Source organism: Rana temporaria, chromosome 2 (assembly GCF_905171775.1).
Source record: "Rana temporaria chromosome 2, aRanTem1.1, whole genome shotgun sequence".
Lineage (NCBI taxonomy): Eukaryota > Metazoa > Chordata > Amphibia > Anura > Ranidae > Rana > Rana temporaria.
Genome location: NC_053490.1, coordinates 379,612,313 through 379,635,801, shown reverse-complemented (window position 1 = coordinate 379,635,801; position 23,489 = coordinate 379,612,313). Strand labels below are relative to the sequence as shown.

At 45.0% G+C, this 23,489-nt stretch overlaps 1 protein-coding gene across 2 annotated transcripts in view; it reads right to left on the bottom strand.

The window, feature by feature from the left end:
* The window catches only part of IPO9 (importin 9), a 109,749-nt gene that overhangs the window by 8,766 nt on the left and 77,494 nt on the right, over positions 1-23,489 (bottom strand). The window contains exon 21 of one of the 2 annotated variants that reach the window (XM_040337839.1): positions 14,820-14,948. The exons of the other annotated variant lie outside the window; for it this stretch is intronic. Within the exon in view, the coding sequence (XP_040193773.1) occupies positions 14,820-14,948 (129 nt within the window). The remainder of the gene's footprint in view (positions 1-14,819; positions 14,949-23,489) is intronic. 2 annotated transcript variants of the gene reach the window in all.

Genomic DNA, 23,489 nt, shown 5'->3' with positions numbered 1-23,489 from the left:
TCCGTTCATATTCATACATATATATATATATATATTAGGGCTGTGCAAATTAACTTTTAATTAATCGATTAATCTTTAATTTTTTTGATCGATCAAAATCTTTTGATTAGTACTCACCTCTCCGCCGGCTTCTGGGCCTTCAGGGAGTCCCGTCGGAGATCCAGTAATGTCACGGACACCGGCGGGGCTTGCTGTGTCCATCTGAAGGGCTCCTTTGCTGTGCCTTCATAGATATGAAGGTGCATGCCGGCCAGACCTTACTATCTGCCACACGCAAGGGCTGTTACACTTCCCTCTATCACCCTGGGATTCTACAACCATCCACTGGGAGTTGTGATAGTTCCCTTCATGGGGCATCTACATGCCGACGGACTGATGTTAACCGCTCCTCATCTGGATTCAGCAGTGGTATCGTTGTACACATTTTTATACCAGTATCATACTTAGCTACAAGTTTTTATGACTGCTTTTGGTACCGTTTGGTATTACTTGCACCAATTTTACAGTTTATGTAGCTATTTATGTATCGATTTTATCTCCAGTGCAATATTTATTTAGTTACCTACTTGAAGACTATAAAAGTTTTAATGCTATTCCCATCGAGCGCTGCCTTTGTGTTTTTTGTATCCTGCTATCCATTTTTCCAGTTGTTGGTAGCTGCACTGGGAATCAGCCTGCAAGGAGATCAGCTAAAAGTAGTTGGATCTGTATGTGCGTTATAATTAATCGAAATTAGTCGATTAACAAAAAAAAAACGATTAATCGAACAGAAAAATTTTGATCAGTAACAGCCCTTATATATATATATATTTTTTTTTTTATCCTAATTGGTAATATTGCCAGTTTATGATAAAAAAAACCTCCGTGGTTTTATGATTTTTATGATAATATTTTTTCCTTTAGAGTAGTAAGCATTCAATAATAATTTTCTATTTGATTCCCGTTTTTGATATCCATCCATTGATTTGTACGTTCCGTGCCGATATAGTTCCATTGATTGTGTTGTGTGTGTATATGTTTTCTCCATGCCTTTGCATTGGTTGACCTATTGCAGCATTCACTAGCCTATATAATACGTCCTTCCTGATTGGACGTCATGGATCTGAGGAAACAAAGGAGGCTGTGAAACGCGTAATCCGATTGGTTCGTTCCGGTGCGACGACCCTGCTCTGCAGTCCACCCTGAGACGCACGCCGTCCCATATGGCGGCTTGCACATCCCCTATGGTTGTTCGGCTTATTGGAACGCTTTACCATCAGCTCCCCCGTTCGCTGAAAAGACTTGCTGGGGACCAGGATCTGCCTAACACCTCAGTGACAACGGACCATAATTATATATATGCCTGATATTTCCTACAAGTTGTGAGTAGCGATTTGGCTGTTTGTTTACACAATTTTATTAAAAGTTCTTATTCTACTGCACTTAGATTGGCGCATCCTTTTTTCTTTTTTGTACACATTTTCAGAGCCTGCTTCTGCTTTGGAATTGCTGCCGCTAGTGTTATCCTGGACTATATGAACTAATATTACTTATTCATTTTTATATTTACCTCATTAATAATTATATTTTACAATTTATGGGCCATTGTTGTCTATGCTCTCATAATCTTGCACTATCTAAACATTTTTTTCCAATATACGCTTATTGCACGCCCGCGCAATTGTCAGTTTAAGCAACAGTGCAGTTTTGCAAAAAATGGCCCGTCATTAATGGGGTAAATCCTTCTGGGGCTGAAGTGGTTAAACACAAAAATAAATAAAAATATATATAAAAAATACACACACACACACACACACACACACACATATATATATATATATATATATATATATTTGTGTGTATATAAAAAAATTGTAGATTAGCAGAGAATAAATCCAGGTACACACAGGTCGATTGTCAGTAGACAACAGCCATTTGATCCGTGTGTATGTCTGACAGAAGCTGGCCATTCAGCCAGACGTGCATGCTAGTAAACCAGCATTCGACTGACTCCCGATCAGTGCCGATCCAGATGCGCCGACTCCCCATCCAGATGCGCTTGTTTTCCTCGGACACAGCGCATCTCCGTTTGGCAGGAGGGTTCTGTGACCGGCCCTCCTGATCACGATGGTTGCGTCCAATCACAGCCATCATGTAATGTAAATAGAGAGCCTATGTGAGGCGATCAGCTCTCCTTCTCCTCACACAGAGCTTGTCAGTGAGAAGGAGAGCGGATCTGTGCTGTCAGCCGGGGATCAGTGAATTAGAGCTGTTTTTTACAGCGTTTTGCACACCGATCACCCAGCTAGTGTCCCCACACAGTGAAAAACACCAGTCACATCTGTCCCAGTAAAATGATCTGTCCCAGTGAACACCTATCCCTGTGAACATCTGCCCCAGTGATCAACATCTGTCACAGTAATCTGTCAACATGGCTAAAAAGATATTCAGCCTGACGGTGCAACTTAGATGATATCTACTATATACTTAGATGTTAGGCCTCTGTATGTGGCCAGGCTGTGGAAAAAACTCACACGTGTGGTATCGTCATACTCCAGAGAAGTAGAAGAATGTATTTTGGGGCGTAATTTTTGCTATGTACATAAGAGTTTGAAAAATCTCATAAATTGACAACTTTGTGTAAAATTTTTTTTTTTTTCCACATTTTCCCAAAGACTTGGAGAAAATGACATGTTCAAAAGGCTCATTATGCCTCATAGAATATACAGCCATGCTCAAAAGTTTGCATACCCTGGCAGAAATTGTGACATTTTGGCATCAATATTGAAAATATTGATCATGCCAAAAAAAACTGTCTTTTATATCAGGATAGCAATCACATGAAGCCATTTATTATCACATTGGATCCTTTTTAAATCATAACAACAGAAATCACCCAAATGGCCTTGACAAAAAGTTTACATACCCTGGAATGTTTGGCCTTTGTACAGACATAGAAGTTGGCAGACAAAGGTTAAACTGGCAATTAAAAGGTTAATTCCCTTATTTGTGGCTTTTTAAAATCACAAAGGAGTGTCTGTGTATAAATAGTCAATAAGTTTATTAGCTCTCACGTGGGTGCACTAAGCAGGCTAGACACTGAGGCGTGAGGTAGAAAAGAACAATCAAAAGACCTGCGTAACACGGTAACAAAACTTTACAAAAGATGGAAAAGGATATAAAAAGATATTCAAAGACTTGAATATGCCAGTCAGTACGGTTTAATCACTTAATAAAAAGGGGAAAATTAGGGGCTCTTTTGATACCAAGCCAAGGTCAGGTAGACCAAGAAAGATTGCAGCCACAACTGGCGGAAGAATTGCTTAGAAGACAGAAAAAAAAACACAGGGAACCGCAGGAGAACTACAGGATGCTCTCCGAAAAGACGGTGTGGTTGTTTTTAAGGAGCACAATTCAACGATAATTGAAGAAAAAGGGCTGCATGGTTGAGCTGCCAGAAGGAAGACTTTACTGCGCCAATGCCACAAAAAAAGCCAATGAGGCATGTCAAGGTTTTGTTGGGCATGTTGTAACCAGGCTTTTTTGTGGAACTTGTACGGTAAAGGCTTCTTAATGGCAACTTGACCATGCAGCTCTTTTTTGTTCAAGTATCATCATATTGTGCTCCTTAAAAAACACCTCCTCTGCGCAGAATGCCTCTGCACTATAATCGCTTCTGATGTTAACCCCTTCCCTGCCAGTGTCATTAGTACAATGACCGTTTATTTTTAGCACTGATCACTGTATTAGTGTCACTATACCCCAAAAAGTGTCACTTTGTGTCCGATTTGTCTGGCACAATATCGCTGTCATTACCTTTATAAAAAAATGAAAAATTACCAGTTACACTTACCGGTAACAGGTTTTCTAGGAAATCTCCCAGGACAGCACACCTGAGATGACGGGTCTCACCTGACTGGAAACACAATCAACAACAGAGTTTAAAAGGCCCCATCCCTCTGTCCCTCAGTTATGACAAAGTATAAGCCCACACCGGAGCCAGAGGGTACATTCTGCGGGAATTTACACATCACTGACAATCAAGGGTAGGGAAGTAGGCTTGCCGTCCTGGAAGATTTCCTAGAAAACCCATTACCGGTAAGTGTAACTGGCAATTTTCTCCAGTCATCTTCCAGGATTGCACACCTGAGACGACGAGCAAGAAGTTCAGGCCTACCTTGGGGTGGGAGCACCGCCTGTAAGACCTTCCTGTCAAACGCCAAGTCCTGAGGGGACAACAACTCCACTCTGTAGTGCCTCAGGACGGTATTGTGGCTCGTTCATGTTGCTGCCCTGCAGATTTGGTCGATCGTAGCACCTGCCCTCTCTACCCATGAGGTAGCCAGTGATCTAGTTAAATGAGCTTTAAGGTGAGCTGGGATAGGTCTACCTGAGTGCTCGTAGTCTATAGAGATAGTCTGTTTAATCCACCTGGCTAGTCGGCTTGGAGGCCTGAAGACCCTTTCTCTGGCCACATAAACCAATAGATGGTTTGATCGCCTAAAACATTTCACTCTCTCCAGATAGACCAGAAGACAACATCCAACGTCTAATAAATGTATTTATTGTCACTTGTATAGCCACACAATGCTCACTTTTATATTGCCAAAGATTCTAATTTGCCCGAGTCTTTATATTTATGGATAATTAGTTTAATTTAATTAACTGCGGGGCACAAGGAAAATTGCACTATAAGATTAATGGCACTAAATGTCCCACTACTTTGTGTCCTTTTTTTTAGGGGGGGGAGAGGGGGAAAGGGTGGGGTTTTTTTTTTTTTGGGGGGGTGGGGGTTGTTTGGGTTATAGAGGGAGCAATCTGTATTTATTGACACTTTTATAGCTGTACTATGCTTACTTTTATATTCTCAGTGGTTCCAGTTTGCTTGAGTTACTACATGCATGGATAATTTGATTAATTCTATTAACTGGGGGGTGGGGGTGCACTATGTTCACTTTTATTATGCCAATGATTCCAATTTGCTTAGGTTGTTATACTCGTTGATAACTTGATTAATCTGACCAACTGTGGGGTCCCTCTTTTCCTTCTTTTTTATTTTTTGGGGGGGAAGGCAGGTGTTTTCTTTTTCAGCTCTGGGAGATGGGGATTTAGATTCTGACTAGCTGGTGTAGTAGGGGGATAGGGGGGGGGGGGGAGCGAGAGGCTCTCGCTCCTCAACAGAGGGAGAGAGGTGAATTGCGAGAATGGGAGGATGGTTGTGGTTAGGCGAGAGTGGTGAGGTCACAGGTGAAGCCCTATGGGGGAGCCCAGGTGGGCAGGGGGGGGAGGGGAGGGGGATATGGGAGGGAGGGTGTCGAGAGGGAAGTTTGGGGGAGAGAGGTATCTTATTTGTTACAGGAGAGAAGAGAGAGGTCTTGGTCTTGCTAAGCGGCAGGAAGATGGGGAAGGGGAAAAAAAAAAATTATTTTATTTCATGTCATTGCTATTCTATTTTAGTCCATGGCTTTGAGGATTAGATCATGGAATGTACGGGGGCTAGGGGACCCCACTAAGAAAGCACTGGTGCGAGCATCAATGGAAGGAAGGGGGCCAGGGATACTCTGCCTACAGGAAACACACCTAACCAAAGATACAATGACCCAGCTGGGTCCACGAAAATTCCCATTTCGCTACCATTCTTTACACTCCTCATATTCGAGGGGAGTGAGTATAATGGTAGGGAAAGGTGTGCCATTTACTTGTGAGAAGAGTTGGATAGACGAACAGGGCCGGTATGTATTTTTGGCCTGCTCTATTGAAAATAGGCCGTATATTCTTGTTAATATCTACATCCCCCCCCCCATTTAAGTTCGATGTCTTACAGAAACTAGTGGAATTTATGTTGGATAAAACCGACATTCCCTTGATAGCAGTAGGCGACTACAATGAAGTGCTAGATAGAGCCTACGATAGATTTCCGTCGGCATAAGAACCAAATATAGAACAAGGGAGCCGATTGGCCCATTTCCTGGATGAGATGGGATTAAAGGATATTTGGCGCACTCACCATCCTTGTATCCGACAGTATTCTTGTCTTTCTAGCTCCCATGCTACCTTGTCCAGAATCAACATGGCCTTGGGCAATGAGTTGGCTCTGGGCATGGTTGAGGAGATAGAATATGGGCCAAGGGGGGTCTCAGACCACTCACCATTGGATCTAGCTATTAGGAGGAGCAATAATAAGAGAGAGTGGAAAATTAGTCCATACTGGCTTGAGCTATTGGGTGAACCACAGGAACTGCTGAACAGCTTGAAAGAATATGTTGAAATAAATACAGGCTCGGCAAAGCCTGGAGTGGTCTGGGACTCGCTGAAGGCCTACTTGAGGGGTTTGCTGATTCAGAGAGTGGCAAGAGTACATAGGGAGTCTAGGGCATGGGAAGAGGATCTTAGAAGTGAAGTGATGGTAGCTGAACAAAGATATATTGAGACCCCGTCCTTAAAGCGGGGGTTCACCCTATAAACAAAAAAACATTTTTTTTTTCTTCTAGCATAAAATTAGGCATAGTAGCGCAAGCTACAGTATGCCTGTCTTGATTTTTTTAGCCCGGTACTCACAGTGCAATCGTACATTTAAGATACCGACTCCCCGCGGGGAGTGGGTGTTCCTATCCAGACGGAGGATGATTGACGGCCGGCTCTGGCACGTCACGCTTCTCCGGAAATAGCCGAAATAGGCTTGGCTCTTCACGGCGCCTGCGCATAGTCTGTGCGCAGGCGCCGTATAGCGCCGTGAAGAGCCGAGACCTACTCCGGCTGTCTTCGGGGAGCGTGACGTGCCAGAGCCGGCCGTCAATCATCCTCCATCTGGATAGGAACGCCCATTCCCCGCGGGGAGTCGGAATCTTCAATGTACGATTGCACTGTGAGTACCGGGCTAAAAAAATTAAGACAGGCATACTGTAGCTCGCGCTACTATGCCTAATTTTATGCTAAAATGTTGCTATGGAGGGTGAACCACCGCTTTAAGCAGGCAAAGAGAGTGGCTTGACAAACAGAAGGTCTATAAAATGGCTATTATGAGAAAGACAGAGAACCACTGAATATTCCAGAGACAAACCCAATTTGGGGAGGGGGAGAAAGTGGGACGAGTCTGGTCTTTGCTGACTCGGGCCAACTCCCCCTCTTCAAATATTTCGGCAATTAGGGCCCTAACGGGTGATATTTCCACTGACGGTAGCGAGATAAGACAAATATTTCACGGCTTTTACAAATCTTTCTATAAGTCTAGGGGAGGAAATGAAGGAATGGAAACCTTCTTTCAGGGAATTCCAGTTCCAACTCAGAAAAAGACAGGGAAAAATTGGAATCCCCAGTTACACTGGAAGAACTACAGTTGGCAGTAGCGGGGATGTCCAGCCACAAATCACCTGGCCCGGACGGTCTCCCAATAGAGATCTACAAGCGCTTTGGTGAAATTTTGCTACCAGAACTGCTTCAGATATTAAAAAGTGCTTTTTTTGGAGGCTTCCTTCCTCTATGATGGAGGCAACGATTGTTGTAATCCATAAAGAGGGAAAAGATAAACTAGACCCTACTTCTTATCGCCCAATATCATTGCTCTGCACAGATGCAAAAATTCTTGCCAAAGTACTGGCAAATCGCCTAAAAGGGTGCATTAAGAGCCTTATCCACTCTGATCAATCAGGGTTCATTCCAAACAGGTCAACTAGCATAAACATCAGAAGGGCCTTCTTAAATATACAGATTCCCACTGACAATGAGGGTCCTAGAGCACTGTTGGCCTTAGACGCTGCTAAAGCTTTCGATAGCATCTAGTGGCCATACCTATGGAAGGTATTAGAAAGCTTTGGATTTGGCCCATCATTTACCAAGTGGGTTAAACTCCTATATAGCGAACCACGAGCAAAAATCAAAATTAACGGTGAAGTCTCAGATACATTTAAGCTCGAGAGAGGGACGAGACTAGGTTGTCCCCTTTCACCGCTCCTGTTTGCACTTGCCATGGAACCTCTTTCTATCAAAACTAGACTAAATAAAGACATACAGGGGTTTAGAAGGGGTTTAGAGGAAGACATCTTCGGACGATGTCCTGTTCTTTATAGGAAGTGTGGATAGCTCGTTGACCACAGTGGTCCAAATGGTTAGGGAGTTTGGAAGGTTTTCGGGATTAATTGTCAATTGGGATAAGTCGGCCCTACTCCCAATAGATCCGTTAGGGCAGTGGTCATCAACCTTGTCCTGCAGGGCCCACTAACAGGCCAGGTTTGCAAGATAACTGAAATACATCACAGCTGATATCATTTGCTCCTCAGTGATTGCAGTATTCTAGACTGCATCTCCCCAAGGTAATACATAAAACCTGGCCTGTTGGTGGGCCCTGCAGGACAGGGTTGATGACCACTGAGTTAGGGGACCAGACAATAGCCGAAATGCCCCAGCTGAAAATTTCAAAAATTTCAACAAAATTGAAATATTTGGGGGTCTGGATTACTAGTGAGGTTAAGGAGTATACCAGTAATAATATAGCTCCACTATTGTTAAAATTGAAATTAAAAATATATATCTGGAGCCGCCTCCCCCTTTCTGTAGCTGGGAGATGCAACCTGATAAAAATGATCTGGCTCCCCCAGATATTATATGTCCTTCACAACTCTCCAATCTGGGTGAACCAAATATGGTTTAAACAAATGGAAACACTATTCAGGGAGCTAATGTGGAAGGGAGGCCAGGCCAGAATCAGACTGCAGAATATGCAACTCCCAGTGAAGGAGGGGGGGATGGCGGTCCCACACCCAAGAACATATTTCTTGGCATCTCAGCTACAGCACATAGTGGGTTGTGGTTCTCAAAATCTGGGTAATAACGGCTTTAGATTAATGCTATCAAGGGCCCCACATAAAATTCTAATAGAAGCCCTGGAGGCAAACTCATTTTATCATCAGTGCCCAACTGTAAAGCTAATTAATAAAGTGTGGCAGACTACGAAAGCTTTGCTGGGATATACTGGTGTAACCGAGTTTGCTCCCCTTTGGCATAATAAGAACAGAACTTAAAGATATAGAAATTCCTAAAATCTGGGAGAACCAGGGGATAACACGGTTATTACACATGTATGAGGGAAACCTTATTAAAACGTTTTCAGAATTGAGTGAGATGAATTTAACATACCAAATAAAACATTCTTTAATTATCTACAAGTTAGGCACGCCCTCCAGACCCAGTTTAAGATCCATCCGATGGTTAGGACTCATACCCCTGCGCTTCTTAAAATGATTCAGACCAATATCACAAAAAGGTCAAATCTCTGTACTATATGATAAATTGGGGGCTAAAGCCATAAGTCAAATCGGGGTCTCCAAGAGCCGAGAAAGGTGGGAAAGAGACATTGGGTTATTAACCTCGGAGCAGTGGAATGAAATCTTACATAGAGGGACATTGGTGTCAATTGCCCCAGCACAGAGATTGTCCCATTTATTTCTACTGCACAAGGTCTACTATACCCCTAAAAAAAATGTGTACTAGGCTGGAATGCAAGTGACGAATGCCCCAGGTGCAATGCAACAGAGGATCTTATTCACATGTTCTGGAGATGCCCCAAGCTTTTTAGATATTGGACAGAAGTGATAAACAGGATCAATAAAATCTTTAAGACCTCTTTAGAGCCGGAGGCTAGAACTTGCCTGCTAGGAGATATGGAAGATCATAGAATCCCCGCAGGAGCTTTGGAAAGTGTGCTTAGGTGCCTATTCCAAGCCCGAAAGCTAATAGCACAGAGATGGCAAGCGCATGCTCCTCCAAAAGTTGAGAACTGGGTTGAAACCATCAATGCCCTGATTTGGTGCGAGAGGGTGGCCTTTATTAAACAAGGAAACTATAACAGATTTAGAAGAGTGTGGGGGCCTTGGCTGATAGAAATGGGAGTTCCCTTGGAGAGATAGCCTCTATATGGGGTTCGTAAACCCCCTCATCTCAGATGTTGTTAAAGCTCTCCAACAACAAGGAGAAATCAAGCTACCTCTGCTCTCTTTGGCTTCTGATTGGCTGGATTCCTTTTCTATGTCTCTTGGATTTGACTTTTTTTTTTTTTTACTTCCTCCCCATCAACCAATCAAAAGATAACTCAGACGAAGATACCTTCTCCTATTTTTCTATAATATTAACAGGGGGGTGGGAGGGGGGGGAAACAGAGGGAGGGGATGTGTTAAATGAATTTGAATAATATATGCTTGTTTATATATATTAATGTAATTGAACCAGACAATTTATACTACCGATATGTAAACATATAAATCTGTATTTATGTCTATTTGTTGGAAAATAATAAAGAGAAATTAAGATAAAAAAAAAAGAAATTTTTCCTCTATCATTTTTGGGATTCTGACAAAACGAGTGAAGTATAAATTTCCTGTGACCTGTGGAAATTCGAGTTCACTTTGGGTAAATAAAAAGGATCCTGCCTGAGGATTACCCTATCCTCTAGGAGCAACAAAAAAGGCTCTTTAATTGTCAGAGCCTGTAGGCTACCAACCCTTCTGGCAGACGTTATCGCTACAAGGAAAGCCATTTTAAAAAGGGAAAGAAATCGAATTGAAACCTGAGCCACCGGCTCAAAGGGCCCTTTAGTTAGGGCATCTAATACCAGGGATAAGTCCCACGGTGGGAACCGGTTTGTTCTCATCTGGGGGTTCAGGGCCAGTCTACTATCCAAAAACACTGATAGGGCTGCAACCTGGACCCTGAGAGCATGGACTGCTAGGCCCTGGTCAACCCCCTCCTGGAGGAAGTCCAGGACCGTAGAGACTATTTGGAGAGTGCCTTTTCTGGACCGAGCCCAGCGAGAGAAGATCTTCCAGACTTTTGCATAAATCTGTCTAGTGACTGGTTTCCTACTTAGACTTTTGCCATTACCTTCTCTGAACATCCCCTACTCCTGAGGATCTCCCTCACAAACACCAGCCCGTCAGAGAGAGGAACCCCAGATCGGGATGCAAAACTGGTCCCTGGCCGAGGAGATTGTGCCGGGACCGGAGATGCAATGGAGGAGCGATCGACCACCTCTTGGGTGGGGAACCAATGCCTGCTTCAGCCACCAAGGTGCAATTAGAATGAGGCATCCGTTTGACTGGGACAGTTTCTGTAACACCCTGGGAATTAGCACCAGGGGAGGGAGCACGAAAGCCAAGCCAAAATCCCAGCTCTGGGCCAAGGCATCGACCCCCCCCCCCCGGAGCTCTGCTCCCTGGTGAGAGAAAAGAACTTCTGAACTTTTCTGTTCCTCCTGCAAGCAAACAAATACATTTTTGGTTTGCCAAAGTGTTGGCTCACCAGAGAGAAAACCTCGCTGTTCAGCTCCCACTCTCCTCGATGAATGGGCTGCCTGCTGAGGAAGTCTGCCCGAGTATTGAGGGACCCCCTTATATGAACTGCAGATAGTGAGGGAATTATCTTCTCTGTTTCCCCCAGGATTTCCTGGGTCAGCTTCATTAGCCTGTGGGATTTTTTTCCTCCCTGCTGGTTTAGGTAGGACACAGCGTTGTCCAAGAAGATCTGCAATTCCCTCCCTGGACCTGAGTCCAGCTCTTTTCTGTCCGCCAGGAGATCGCTGAAATTGGAGGAAGCCCTGCTTTGTTCCTGACCCCAATGTCCCTGGGCGTAGAGATCTCCTAAGTGAGCTCCCCAGCCACTCACGTCCGTAGTCACGCTCAACGGATCTAGTTGTGTCCAGGCCCGACCCCCTAACAGGTTGCTCAGACTGAGCCACCAGTCTAGGGAACTTCTTACCTCTCCTGAAAGGGATACTCTTATATCCAGGGATTCCCTTCTTCCATCACAGGAGGCGAGAAGGAACCCCTGGAGCCCCAGAGAGTGGAAATGGGCCCAGGGTACCGCTGGAATGCATGATGTCATGAGCCCTAGCACTCTCATAATGGACCTCAGAGAGACCCCCTCGACTGCATGGAGAGTGGACACACTGCCCCCCCATCACCTTTGAGATCTTTTCCTGGGGAAGGAAAACCTTTTGGGCTACAGAGTCTACTAGGTAACCTAGGTACACCTTGGACTGTGAGGGATCCAGGGAGGACTTCTCCCGACTGACCATCCAACCTAGAGTTTCTAGAGTGGACAACACCTTGTCTCAGTCTGTTCAAAGCTGATCTGTAGATCAACATATCGTCCAAGTAGGGGATCAAGGATACCCCCTGGAGGTGTAGAAAAGACATGGTCGTTCTAACGGTTTCCACCGCAGCATCTGCCAGATAGGCTATCGCCTTACCAATTACCTCCAGAGAATCCAGCACCTCTTTGGATTCGGTCCCCCGCGAGACATCGTCTGCCAACCTGCTGACTAATGCGTCCGCATTTCTGGCAACACAGGCGGAGGCCAATGCTGGACCCATAGCTGCACCACTGGCGTAGGCCCTAAGTGAGAGGGTTTCTGACCGCCTATCCATCTGATCCCGTAAATTTCCGGAATCCTCAAAGGAGAGGTCCGAATGTTTGGCTACTTGAGCTAGAGAAGCATCCAAACTAGGTACTTTAAAGCATTTATCCTCCTCATTTTTAAAGGGGCACCTTTAAGATCTGGACACCAGGTCTTAAGTTTTAATATCTTACGCTCAGGCTCCTTCCATTGTCTCAGGATTATGTCCTTGAGAGATTGGTGTACTGGAAAGGACTTGGCTTGAGGTCTGCCCAGTCCCCTATGAACCTTATCCTGAGCCGAGACCTGAGTGGATGGCAATTGGATATCCTCAGACGCATAGATTGCTTTGAGGAGACCCTCCATATCTTCGGCTGAGATGGCCCCCAGGCCTAGCCTCAAACTGACTATCCTGGTCAGAATCTTCTCCGTCCTCCAGAGAGCTCTGCTCTGAGGTATCGGCCTCCTCCAAATAACAGGGAGCCAGCCCTTGGGACCCCCCTGTATTGCTCGCCAGGGTTCCCTCCTGGGAGGGGGAGCTTGCCCTACAGGAAGGGGCTTCTACCTGCTGCTTTCCGACCGTAGACCTGAAGGACTTGAGTGTTGCTAGCATCTCGGCCTGTAGAGCACGGCACTCCTTCATAGCTTGTGTCGTCTCCTTGCCTGCTAATTTAGAGATGCACCTAAAGCAGAAAGGTTTGGTGTGGTCCTGCAGGAGTTTCTCGTTGCAGTACCCACACTGTTTGGACTTAGAGGTGGCTTTGGACCTAGGCCTATTGGCAGTCCCCTGGGCAGGGCATTCAGTTTCTGGAAAGAAAAAAACAGATGAATCCCTGTTAGCCTAAACCCCTTTAAGATGTTCTGGGTGCAAAGGAATCGGGCCACCCATAACCTCACCCCCACTTCAGCTGGGTGGACTCACCCCCTGTGGTCCCCTCAGGCGCTGCCATATTTGGTCCATCCGTTCCGGACAAAATGACCCTTAGGGAGGGATCGTTCAGGAAAGATTCGGGAGGGGGGGGAACAGGACCCCCGCTCTTATCCATGCTCGCCGCCATCTTGCCGGAGCCTCTGACCCGGAGGTGCGGGAGTGACGTCATTTGCGTGCGCCGCACAGCATCCGGACCTGCACACTAGCGGTCGGCAGATGCCGACAACGAACAGACACCCGGCAAGCATGAGATTCCTCAGCCCGCCTAGCTAACCTCGCCGGGGGTTCGCGCCATGCGCTTCAGGGAATTCTATCCAAGCAGATGGGGATATTCAGAGAAGCTCCTCCATCCCATCCACCACTGTCGGGTAGGAGAAAAAGGGTATGTGGTCCCCGGAGTTTTGAAAACCTCCACTGTGTCCAAGAGCCCCCAGCTCTCAGGGGGACTCTTAAAGCCCTGCGCCTCCCCCTAAGCACCCTTTTTTTGGGATCATATCACCCCTGGGAAGGGCAAGGCCCGGTCAGACCCCACATCCACCACTGGCTGCCCTCTGACACCCAGGGAGGGGACCTCAGCCCCAGGCCTTGGTCTGGGAAAAGAAAGAAAAAAACTGTTGTGCTGCATCCTGTGGCAAACACAATCAATAACTGAGGGACAGAGGGAAGGGTGGGGCCTTTTAAACTCTGTTGTTGATTGTTTCCCGTCAGGTGAGACCCGTCATCTCAGGTGTGCCATCTTGGAAGATGACTGGAGAAAAATTTATATATATATATATATATATATAATATATATATATACACACACGCATATATACATACACACACATACACACACACACACACACACACACACACACACACATTATAAGCTGGGGGATAGGTAGCAGGTACAAAAGCTCCCTGGGTTGAGCAGGCACAGATACCAAGTCCATAATATAAGTGACAAACAGTGGGGCGTTTATTGGTGCTATATACAAGGTCTTACTTACAGGTGCTGTACAGGGTGCAAACAAAAACAAAAGAAAAGTAATTTAAACAAAAGCCTAGCCGTGTCTCGGCACGAACTATACAATAAGACAAGCCCTCACTATCAGACTGAGGAAGCCTACAGCTTGTCAGCTTCCCCACAAAGGCTTAAGCGTTTTTACCAACCTCCTTGCTCTCTCACAGATCAGAACCAACTGTGTTTCCCAGGACAGAGAGCAAAGCCTGTTTGCTCAGGTGAGCCTTAATTGGCCTGGGGGAGAGGGCCAACACCTGTAGTGGATCCTGGATCAGAGCTCCCTGAACGTATAAGAGAGGAGCCTGGGAGAGGTGTAAACCTCGAACAGGACTTTCCCAGGCTCTCTCTGGGACGCTCTGCTACAATATATACATTTACACACACAAGCCTCTTTGCCTTAAAGTATTTCCCACAGGAATAGAACCTTTTACCAGTTAAAAGGGAGTTACAGAATACGCCCCTAGCAAATAATTGCAGCAAATCACAAAATTCCCCCATAGGAGCAACCAAGGAAATCTTACCTCCATTACCCTGGGCCCACTCATCTTCAGTCTGCCTTGTAGCATTAGCTTCAATGACATTTGACAGCTCATTAATTATCAGTTTATAGATCTTAACCAGTAGAGGTATAGTTGTAAAACGTTGAGGATCTATGAAAAATACATCCAAAATGTAATGTAGACTTTAACAAAAATTGTACAGTACAAAACAAATCTATGTCCCATTTGATGATCTGATAATAAAGTCACATAAGCCAGAGACATTCACATTAAAAACCACAATCATGTATATATGGCAAAAAAATTTTTTGGCCATTTCATGCAATAGATACTGTGGGCGCGCGCCAAGCTGGACTAAAACTATGCACTGCATTAACAGATGCACTTGCTGGGCTTGCTGTATTAACTGTATGTAACCTCAGCTACAAACAATATGCACCTCTGTGTTCCAGCGATGGGATGAGATCTTCCATGTTCCACTTGTGAAACAAAATTGCAGTTGGGCTGAGTGCTGACCAGCCATTCACAGGAAGCTTTCTATTCGATGAATAAATGCAAAGCTTCCTCCGAACTGCTCCGGTGGAGAGGTGGGCGGATAACGTCACAATCGCCACCTCAGACAAAAGAGAGGAAGCTTTGCATTCTTTCATAAAATACAAAGCTGCCCATGAATGGCTGAGCAATGCTTAGCCCAAATTTTTTCAGGAGTGAGATAGAAAGTTCTCCTCCCACTGCCAAAACACATCGCTGTACTGTTATGTTGCTGAGGTTACATACAATACATTCAGCAAGCGCACTTGTTAGCGCAGTAAATAGTAAGTTTGGCACAAACTAAACCTTCACCGTGGCTGGGTGCCTGTGTACAGATGTAGCCTGAGAAGGTTAGTAAAAATATAGCTATAAAAAGGCACATACATCATTTTTTTTTATTTTTATTATATCCCTGTTTATTCTGATGTACTCCAACAAAAGGACTTTACAGGTAAAACAAAAATCCGCTTTCCTCTGGGGCGAAAAAAAGAGATTTTTCTCTAAGCAAGCGTTTTTTTGAAGAGGGGGAGAAAACGGGCCGCATGCTAGCGCGTATAGCAAATTCACAGCAGAGGTCTCCAGCTATAGGGGCCATAAAATCCAAAGTTGGGCCCATTGTTAGTACACCCGAACTTATCATGAAGGAATTGGCGGGGTTTTATGAAGAACTGTACCGCCCTGGCACTGCCTACGTGGCGGCTGAACTGGAGCAGTACTTGGGTGGCTTGACGTTCCCTCGGTTGACGGTAGAGCAGAAAGCGGGGTTAGAGGCGCCCCTTACTGTGGAGGAACTTCAGGAGGCGGTGGGACTATTTCCTAATTGTAAGGCACCGGGGGAGGATGGGATTCCCATCGAGGTTTACAAACAACACGCGGAAGTTTTGCTGCCACGGCTGCTCCGGGTGTTTAATGCTGCCCTGGGGGAAGGAGTACTTCCGCCCTCCATGGCAAAAGCAAATATTGTTTTGCTTCTTAAACCGGGCAAAGATCCGGTTGAACCGGGGTTCTACAGGCCAATTTCATTGCTGCAATGTGACATAAAGATCCTGGCAAAGGTCTTGGCACTGAGATTGAACACTGTCATAACGTCCCTGGTGCACGGAGATCAGGCGGGGTTTATGCCGAATAAGTCCACTGCCATCAACTTGCGGAGGTTGTTTCTAAACATGCAGTCTGACGCGGATAATGTAGGAAACAGGGCTTTGCTGTCTTTAGATGCGGCCAAGGCATTTGACAGCATTGACTGGAACTACTTGTGGGAGGTGTTGGCGCGATTCGGGTTTGGTGAGAAATACATAGCATGGGTCCGTCTACTGTACAGTCGTCCGGAGGCAGCTATCAGGGCCTTCGGGTGCCTGTCCCATGGCTTCGCGTTGGGAAGGGGGGACGAGGCAGGGATGCCCGCTGTCCCCTCTCCTCTCCGCGTTGGCCATTGAGCCCCTGGCCATGGAGATTAGGGCCAATCCGGGTATAGTAGGGTTTTGTTATGGCCCCCTGCAGGAGAAGGTGATGCTCTATGCAGATGACACCTTGCTTATGTTGGGAGACACTGATGCGTCTCTGAGGGAGGCCATGGCAACCATTACACGATTCGGGGGGTACTCTGGCCTACAGATTAACTGGTCAAAGTCGGCCCTGCTACTGTTAGATGGGGAGGCCACACAAAGGGTGGCATCGTCCTGCCCTATACCAGTCACGACTTCCTTCAAATACCTCGGGATTTATGTAACGGCCAACCCCAGGGATTTTAGCCATCTGAACATATCCCCCCTGCTCCAGAGGTTCCGGGAAAGGGTCAAGTCATGGAACAATCTCTGTATCTCGGTGGCGGGTAAGATAAACCTAGTAAAGATGATATTAATGCCACAGCTGCTTTATTGCCTCCACAACGCCCCGGTGGTGATCCCTTTAAAAATCTTTAGAATAGTGAATTCTATCTTCCGGTCCTTGATCTGGAAGAATAAGACGCCAAGAATTAAACTTGAACATCTTCAGAGACCCAAGGATAATGGCGGGCTGGCGTTGCCCAACCCGTGGTTGTACTACCTTGCGGCGCAATTGCAACACCTGGTGGGGTGTTTCGGGAGGGAGCCGGCTGGTTCCTCCGGAGCACTGATGCTACACACGGTGGGGGATGGGCCCATCCCCATGGCACTTGAGGCCCTGGCTTTCGCCAACCCTAATAAGAAATATCCCACGTATAATCTTATACAAAAGGTATGGAACAAATGCAGATATGTACAGCAAGCTGATGGATACACCGACTACAGCCCCCTATGGCATAATGATACTTCTACAGAACTGGCTAAATTACAGATCGGAGGTGGGTGGAAAAGTCATGGGGTCACACACATTAAACATGTATTTAGACACGGGAGGCTCAGGCCATTCGCAGATTTGCGGGTGGAATATGGGCTACCATCCTCGATGCTTTTTCAATATATGCAGCTTCAGCACGCAGTGAGGGCCCAGAGTAGGTCATCTGAGTGGCATCTGTCGCCGACTCCGGTGTTTAGTCTCCTGGGTGATGCTGTGTCCTCGAAGGGATTTATCTCTGAATGTTACGCCATCCTACTACAATACTTCTTGGGACAGCATCCAGTCATGGTAAGGGAAAAGTGGGAGAGGGACGTGGGACAACTGGATGGAGAACAATGGGAGGAGATATTCCAGGGGGTGAGTTCCTGCTCACTGAATGTGGCTCAGCGACTCACTCAGCTATACATTATCTTTAGGGTGTATTATACGCCGCGCAGGCTACAATTGATGGGAATGCAGACAGATGATGTGTGTACTAGATGCAAACGTGACCATGGGGACCTCCATACACCTCCCGTGGAGATGTCCCAAACTGCACAAGTATTGGTCTGAGGTGATGAGTACTGTTAATTCTGTTTTTGGGGTATCCATGCCTGTGGACCCCAGAGTAGGTTTACTGGGGGTGTTGGAGGAACATGTTGAGGAGGTGTACACAAGGGAGGCGGTGCAAAGGGCGTTGTTCCAGGCCAGAAAATTGATTATGATACACTGGAAATCTGAGACCCCTCCGACTTTAAGGGAGTGGATTGATAGGATGGGTGAAATGATACGTATGTAGAAACTCATTTACCAACACAGGGAAAGCAACCGTAAATATGAAAACCTTTGGGCTCCGTGGCTGGATACACCGGGGCTTTCACCGGTGGATCTGGTTATGGATAGATTGCTGGGAGCGCATGTGGGATAAATGTTATAATTCGGGGAAATGTATACTAGGGGGGGTGAGAGAAATGCCGAGTGACTGCAGTGCCCGGCTGGGACTGGTCGATGAGAAATGCATTCCTGGTTTTGCTGTGTAATGTTGAATGCCATAAGCTGTGTACCACCTTTTCATCAATAAAAACTTTTTTGTTGGATTAAAAAAAAAAAAAAAAAAATCCAATTTGCTCTATTGTAAGTCATAGGATGCTTCTTCATATCTGTTACAATAAGGATGTTACAAAGCACTGAACATTAGGGGAGGGCAACACAGCAACAGGCCTCAAAAACATAAAACAAAATGGGTTAGAACCTTACACAGCAGTCTGCAAGACCCTCAGACTAAAGGCTGTGTCCACAGAGGCCCGAACATCTACCTGGCAGAACTTCGTAGAAGTATGAACTGAGGACCAAGTAGCAGACTTACAAAGTATTAGCCACAGAGGAGATCCACATCCAGCAGAGCATCTCGAACAGCTCTCGGTGAAGGCCCCACTCCCCTAAATTCAGCTGACTAGAGAAGTCCATCTGACAGGGCTGGGAAAGCCAAATGTTAAATGAGAAAACAAATCTAAAAAAGCACAAGTCGAAGGAGCCAAAAGAATAAGAGTCCAAATTAATGTATTCGTTTGTAAAAAAAAAAAAAAAAAAGCCAGTGCATTTCGGAGGTCAAAAGAAACTCCATCGGGGCGTCACTTAAAATAAGAACCTTGATTGGACGCAAAATAGAGCTTTCCTGTGTGAATCTGTGTAGAGAATCGAATTGCTGGATTGGAAGAGTTACTGACCTGCAGTATCTGCATGAGCAACAAAAGATGGGCCATGTTCAATACCAGGCCCAAATATTTCAGCCATTAAGTTGGAGATAAGGCCGGTTTTTAGAGGTTTAGGACCCATCCGCATATTTCCAGAGTTGGTACTGTCCAATAAACACTGGGCGCTAGGACTGGAACAGACTGCTACTGAGCAGCAGATCGTCCAAGTATCCTACAATGAAACACCCAGGGTTTGCAGGAGACCCATGACCAGAGCCCAACACTTTGCTGAACACCCTGGAAGTGGATAGCCCAACAGCAGGGCTGCAAACACAGTATCAATTCTCCAGAGGAACCTTTGGTGAGGCTGGAAAATAGGCATATGCAGATACGCATCTTGGATTTACACTGACACCTGAAAGTCTCTCTGCTGCAGGGAGGCAAATTTTTTGCACTCAAAGTCCTTTTAGATCTAAAATTGGACAAACGTTGCTGTTCTGCTTAGGAGCTATAAAGAGGTTGAATCCATGAAACCTCTCCCCCTCTAGATGCAGAGCGGTAAATCCTAGTGAGAGCAGACGTTTGAATGCATAAAGCCTAAAGGGGAATAGCTATGAAATTTGTTTGCAACCCCAAGCCACCACACTGTGGACCCAATCATCCACAATCTCCCTTGACTAAATTTCCACAAAGGCCAGTAATCGCACCTACCCGAATAAGTGGGGGCAGCCCCAGGAGGAGGACTAATCTCTAAGCTTGGAGGTTTCTGAAGTCGATGTCTTCTTGCAGAACCAGGAGTTGGGCTTAGGGCCCGAGACCTGTAACGGATGAAAGAAATGCTTTCTGGAAGTAGAAGAAAGTGTAGGCTTCTGCACTTTTTCTTGAGCAGTAACAAGGTTCTTTTACCCAGTGTTACCTTTTGGATGTAGTCATCTAAGGCAGGGCCAAACAAACATTCCCCTTGAAAGAGTAATTGTTCAACCTGTTTCTTACAAAGAAGCTTTGCTAACCAATACCTTTGCTATGGGGTTTTGTGTATGTGCACAAATAAAAAGAGTTTCCCCAAACAGAGTCTTTTAGGAGTCCACAGAGTTAAGGTGGGGGGGGGGGGGGACATCTAGGTTCCTACTGGACTTGGTGGCACTAGGTTTAGAGTGTCCATCTGGCATTATCAGTACAGCCCAGACCTTGAGGGCCTAACACACTCCAACACTGGTTGCAAGGCTGCCACCACTAGCTACTAAAGCTTTCAGGTGCTTGTCTATGGCATCCTTAAAGACTTATGCTTGATTGTCTGGAACAGAAATGGACCTTTTGAGATTGGAAACTGTTGGCTGGCATACTCCATTACTTGAAAGACTCCCTTTCCAAAGGATGTTGTTAAGCAAACCATTTTGGTGGAAGGATTACCTTTGCAGGGTGAGCACAGTCTGCCTACAACTTATCAGTTAAGTGAGGATGTATTGGGGGTGCTGAGGCAGCCACGACAACCCCATCCTGGTAACTTTAGGAGTAATCTCCAGAAGTGTATGCCTATACCAAAAAATAAAAAGGTTGGCTTATATCAGGAGAAGAAAGGCAATTCCTCTCCGAATATAGGGATTTTTATGTGAGGTGTGTTGCTCTTGGTATCAAAGGTAGGCGCACAAAACACAAGGTTTTTAGTAGTATCAAAAATAGTTTAATTATATAAATATAGAATTTCACATTTCATAAAATTAATTAACATAATGGAATATACATAATCACGACCATATTTACATGATTTACACAATAAAGGAGAAAAGGTTATTATTAGAGGAAAAGCAGATGCGATTTTGCCAACTAGTTTCGCACTAGATGTGCTTCATCAGGGCTTGCATAATACTTCTGTTCCTTAATTACATGTAGTGGTCTGTGTATGACATAGAAATTCATCATTAATGTAGGTATAATACAGAAAATCGATTAAATGTCTTCAAACTTTGTAAATAAGTGTTCAACACATGTACATATAAAAGAATATAATGCGCTTACCAATTCCGTTAAAAAGCTCTAAGAACCCGGCAGAACAAAGGGGCTGCCTAGAAAATAGCGAAGGCGAACCTGATGCGAACAGGAGATTTGACTACTACACTTTCAATCAGTGGAAGCCAGATCCACTTGATTTGAGCAGGTGCGGACAATGAGATGTGTGTGAAGGGTTCACCACAATTAAAGAGGAAGAGATACAGGTGTCTGTACGAGTGGATCTGGCTTCCACTGATTGAAAGTGTAGTAGTCAAATCTCCTGTTCGCATCAGGTTCGCCTTCGCTATTTTCTAGGCAGCCCCTTTGTTCTGCCGGGTTCTTAGAGCTTTTTAACGGAATTGGTAAGCGCATTATATTCTTTTATATGTACATGTGTTGAACACTTATTTACAAAGTTTGAAGACATTTAATCGATTTTCTGTATTATACCTACATTAATGATGAATTTCTATGTCATACACAGACCACTACATGTAATTAAGGAACAGAAGTATTATGCAAGCCCTGATGAAGCACATCTAGTGCGAAACTAGTTGGCAAAATCGCATCTGCTTTTCCTCTAATAATAACCTTTTCTCCTTTATTGTGTAAATCATGTAAATATGGTCGTGATTATGTATATTCCATTATGTTAATTAATTTTATGAAATGTGAAATTCTATATTTATATAATTAAACTATTTTTGATACTACTAAAAACCTTGTGTTTTGTGCGCCTACCTTTGATACCAAGAGCAACACACCTCACATAAAAATCCCTATATTCGGAGAGGAATTGCCTTTCTTCTCCTGATATAAGCCAACCTTTTTATTTTTTACAATTTTGATGGGATTGTGAGTGACTGTTGCTCGAGAGGAAGTCATTCATTCACCTACATACTTGTTTCTCTGTATGCCTATACCAGTTCCACAAGGAATCCACAAGTGCCTTTGAGTTTCAAAACCGGACCCCGAGATTCTTCAGGAGTAGTCACTTAGGCTTTTATAGCTTATTCCAACTCCTGTGACTCTGCTTTTCTTCCACATCATTTTCCTGTGGTTCTTCAGCAGGCTTCAGCTCAGTTAAAAAGAGGAGATTGTTTCAGTTTGTGACCCAAACAATCTAAATCAAAAAGAATGTGCCCCAAGATGTAATAGAAAAACCAACAATGTGTGAAGGGAGTCAGAACCACATGATCAAGCTGACCTCTGGAGATTTACTGCAAAGAGAGTTCCTCTCTATCTGATAAAAGGAATATGGGAACCACTCCCCCCCCATATCTATGCCGTCACTGTAACATTGCCTGCTGGCAAGGATTTATGGACTCTGACTGTTAAGTCCAAGGTCAGCCAAGAGGAACAAGTGTAAATACCACCAGTCAATTGTACAGGGTCCAATGTCGAATGGCAAAATTACAGGCCATCCCTGCACGTCCAATCAAAGGGTCCATGTACCACTGCCTTTATGCAAAAGATCAATGGGAAATTGAGTATTTGTGCACAGACTGCAAAGGCATGATCAACGCCTAAAGACATTTAAAAAAAAGGGGGGGGAGGCTGTGCTGAGCTGGGAGGGATTATACCTGCAGGATGATTCCTGCCTTTTTTGCCACTGTTTAATCACCTGAGGTGGCAACATAGCACTACCTATTGGATATGAAGATGCACTGTGATGTACGATAGAGAAATACATGTTAATTTTGCCAGAATTCCAGCTATGTTCTGTGAACTACAAACCCCTCCTCCATATATAACAGAAATGATGAGGTTTGAATTTCAAATAGGGGAACTCCTTTATAAATACAGTACAGGCAACATTGTCACCCTAGGACAGGAAGTTTGTTAATGGAAGGATCACCATGTAAAAGGCGAATGAAAAAATGCCTGAAAAAGGAAAAGAAATTAGTTACTCTTACTGGGAACGTCTTTTCCAGTAGTCTTTCAGGACAGCCACAATGAGAGACATAGGCTCCTCGCCTTCCTCAGGAAACACTGCGCCAGGCCATAAATTCTTACTTCCCCCCTGCCGGACCTCAGTTTATTCAAGATCAACTCCGGCCAGTTGGGGAGACACAAAAACACATTAATAACATACCATCAAACATCATTACCATGTTGCGTTATTTAGCAAGACCCCCCAACTTTCCGGGTGGGTAACTAGGGCTGTCCTGAAAGACTA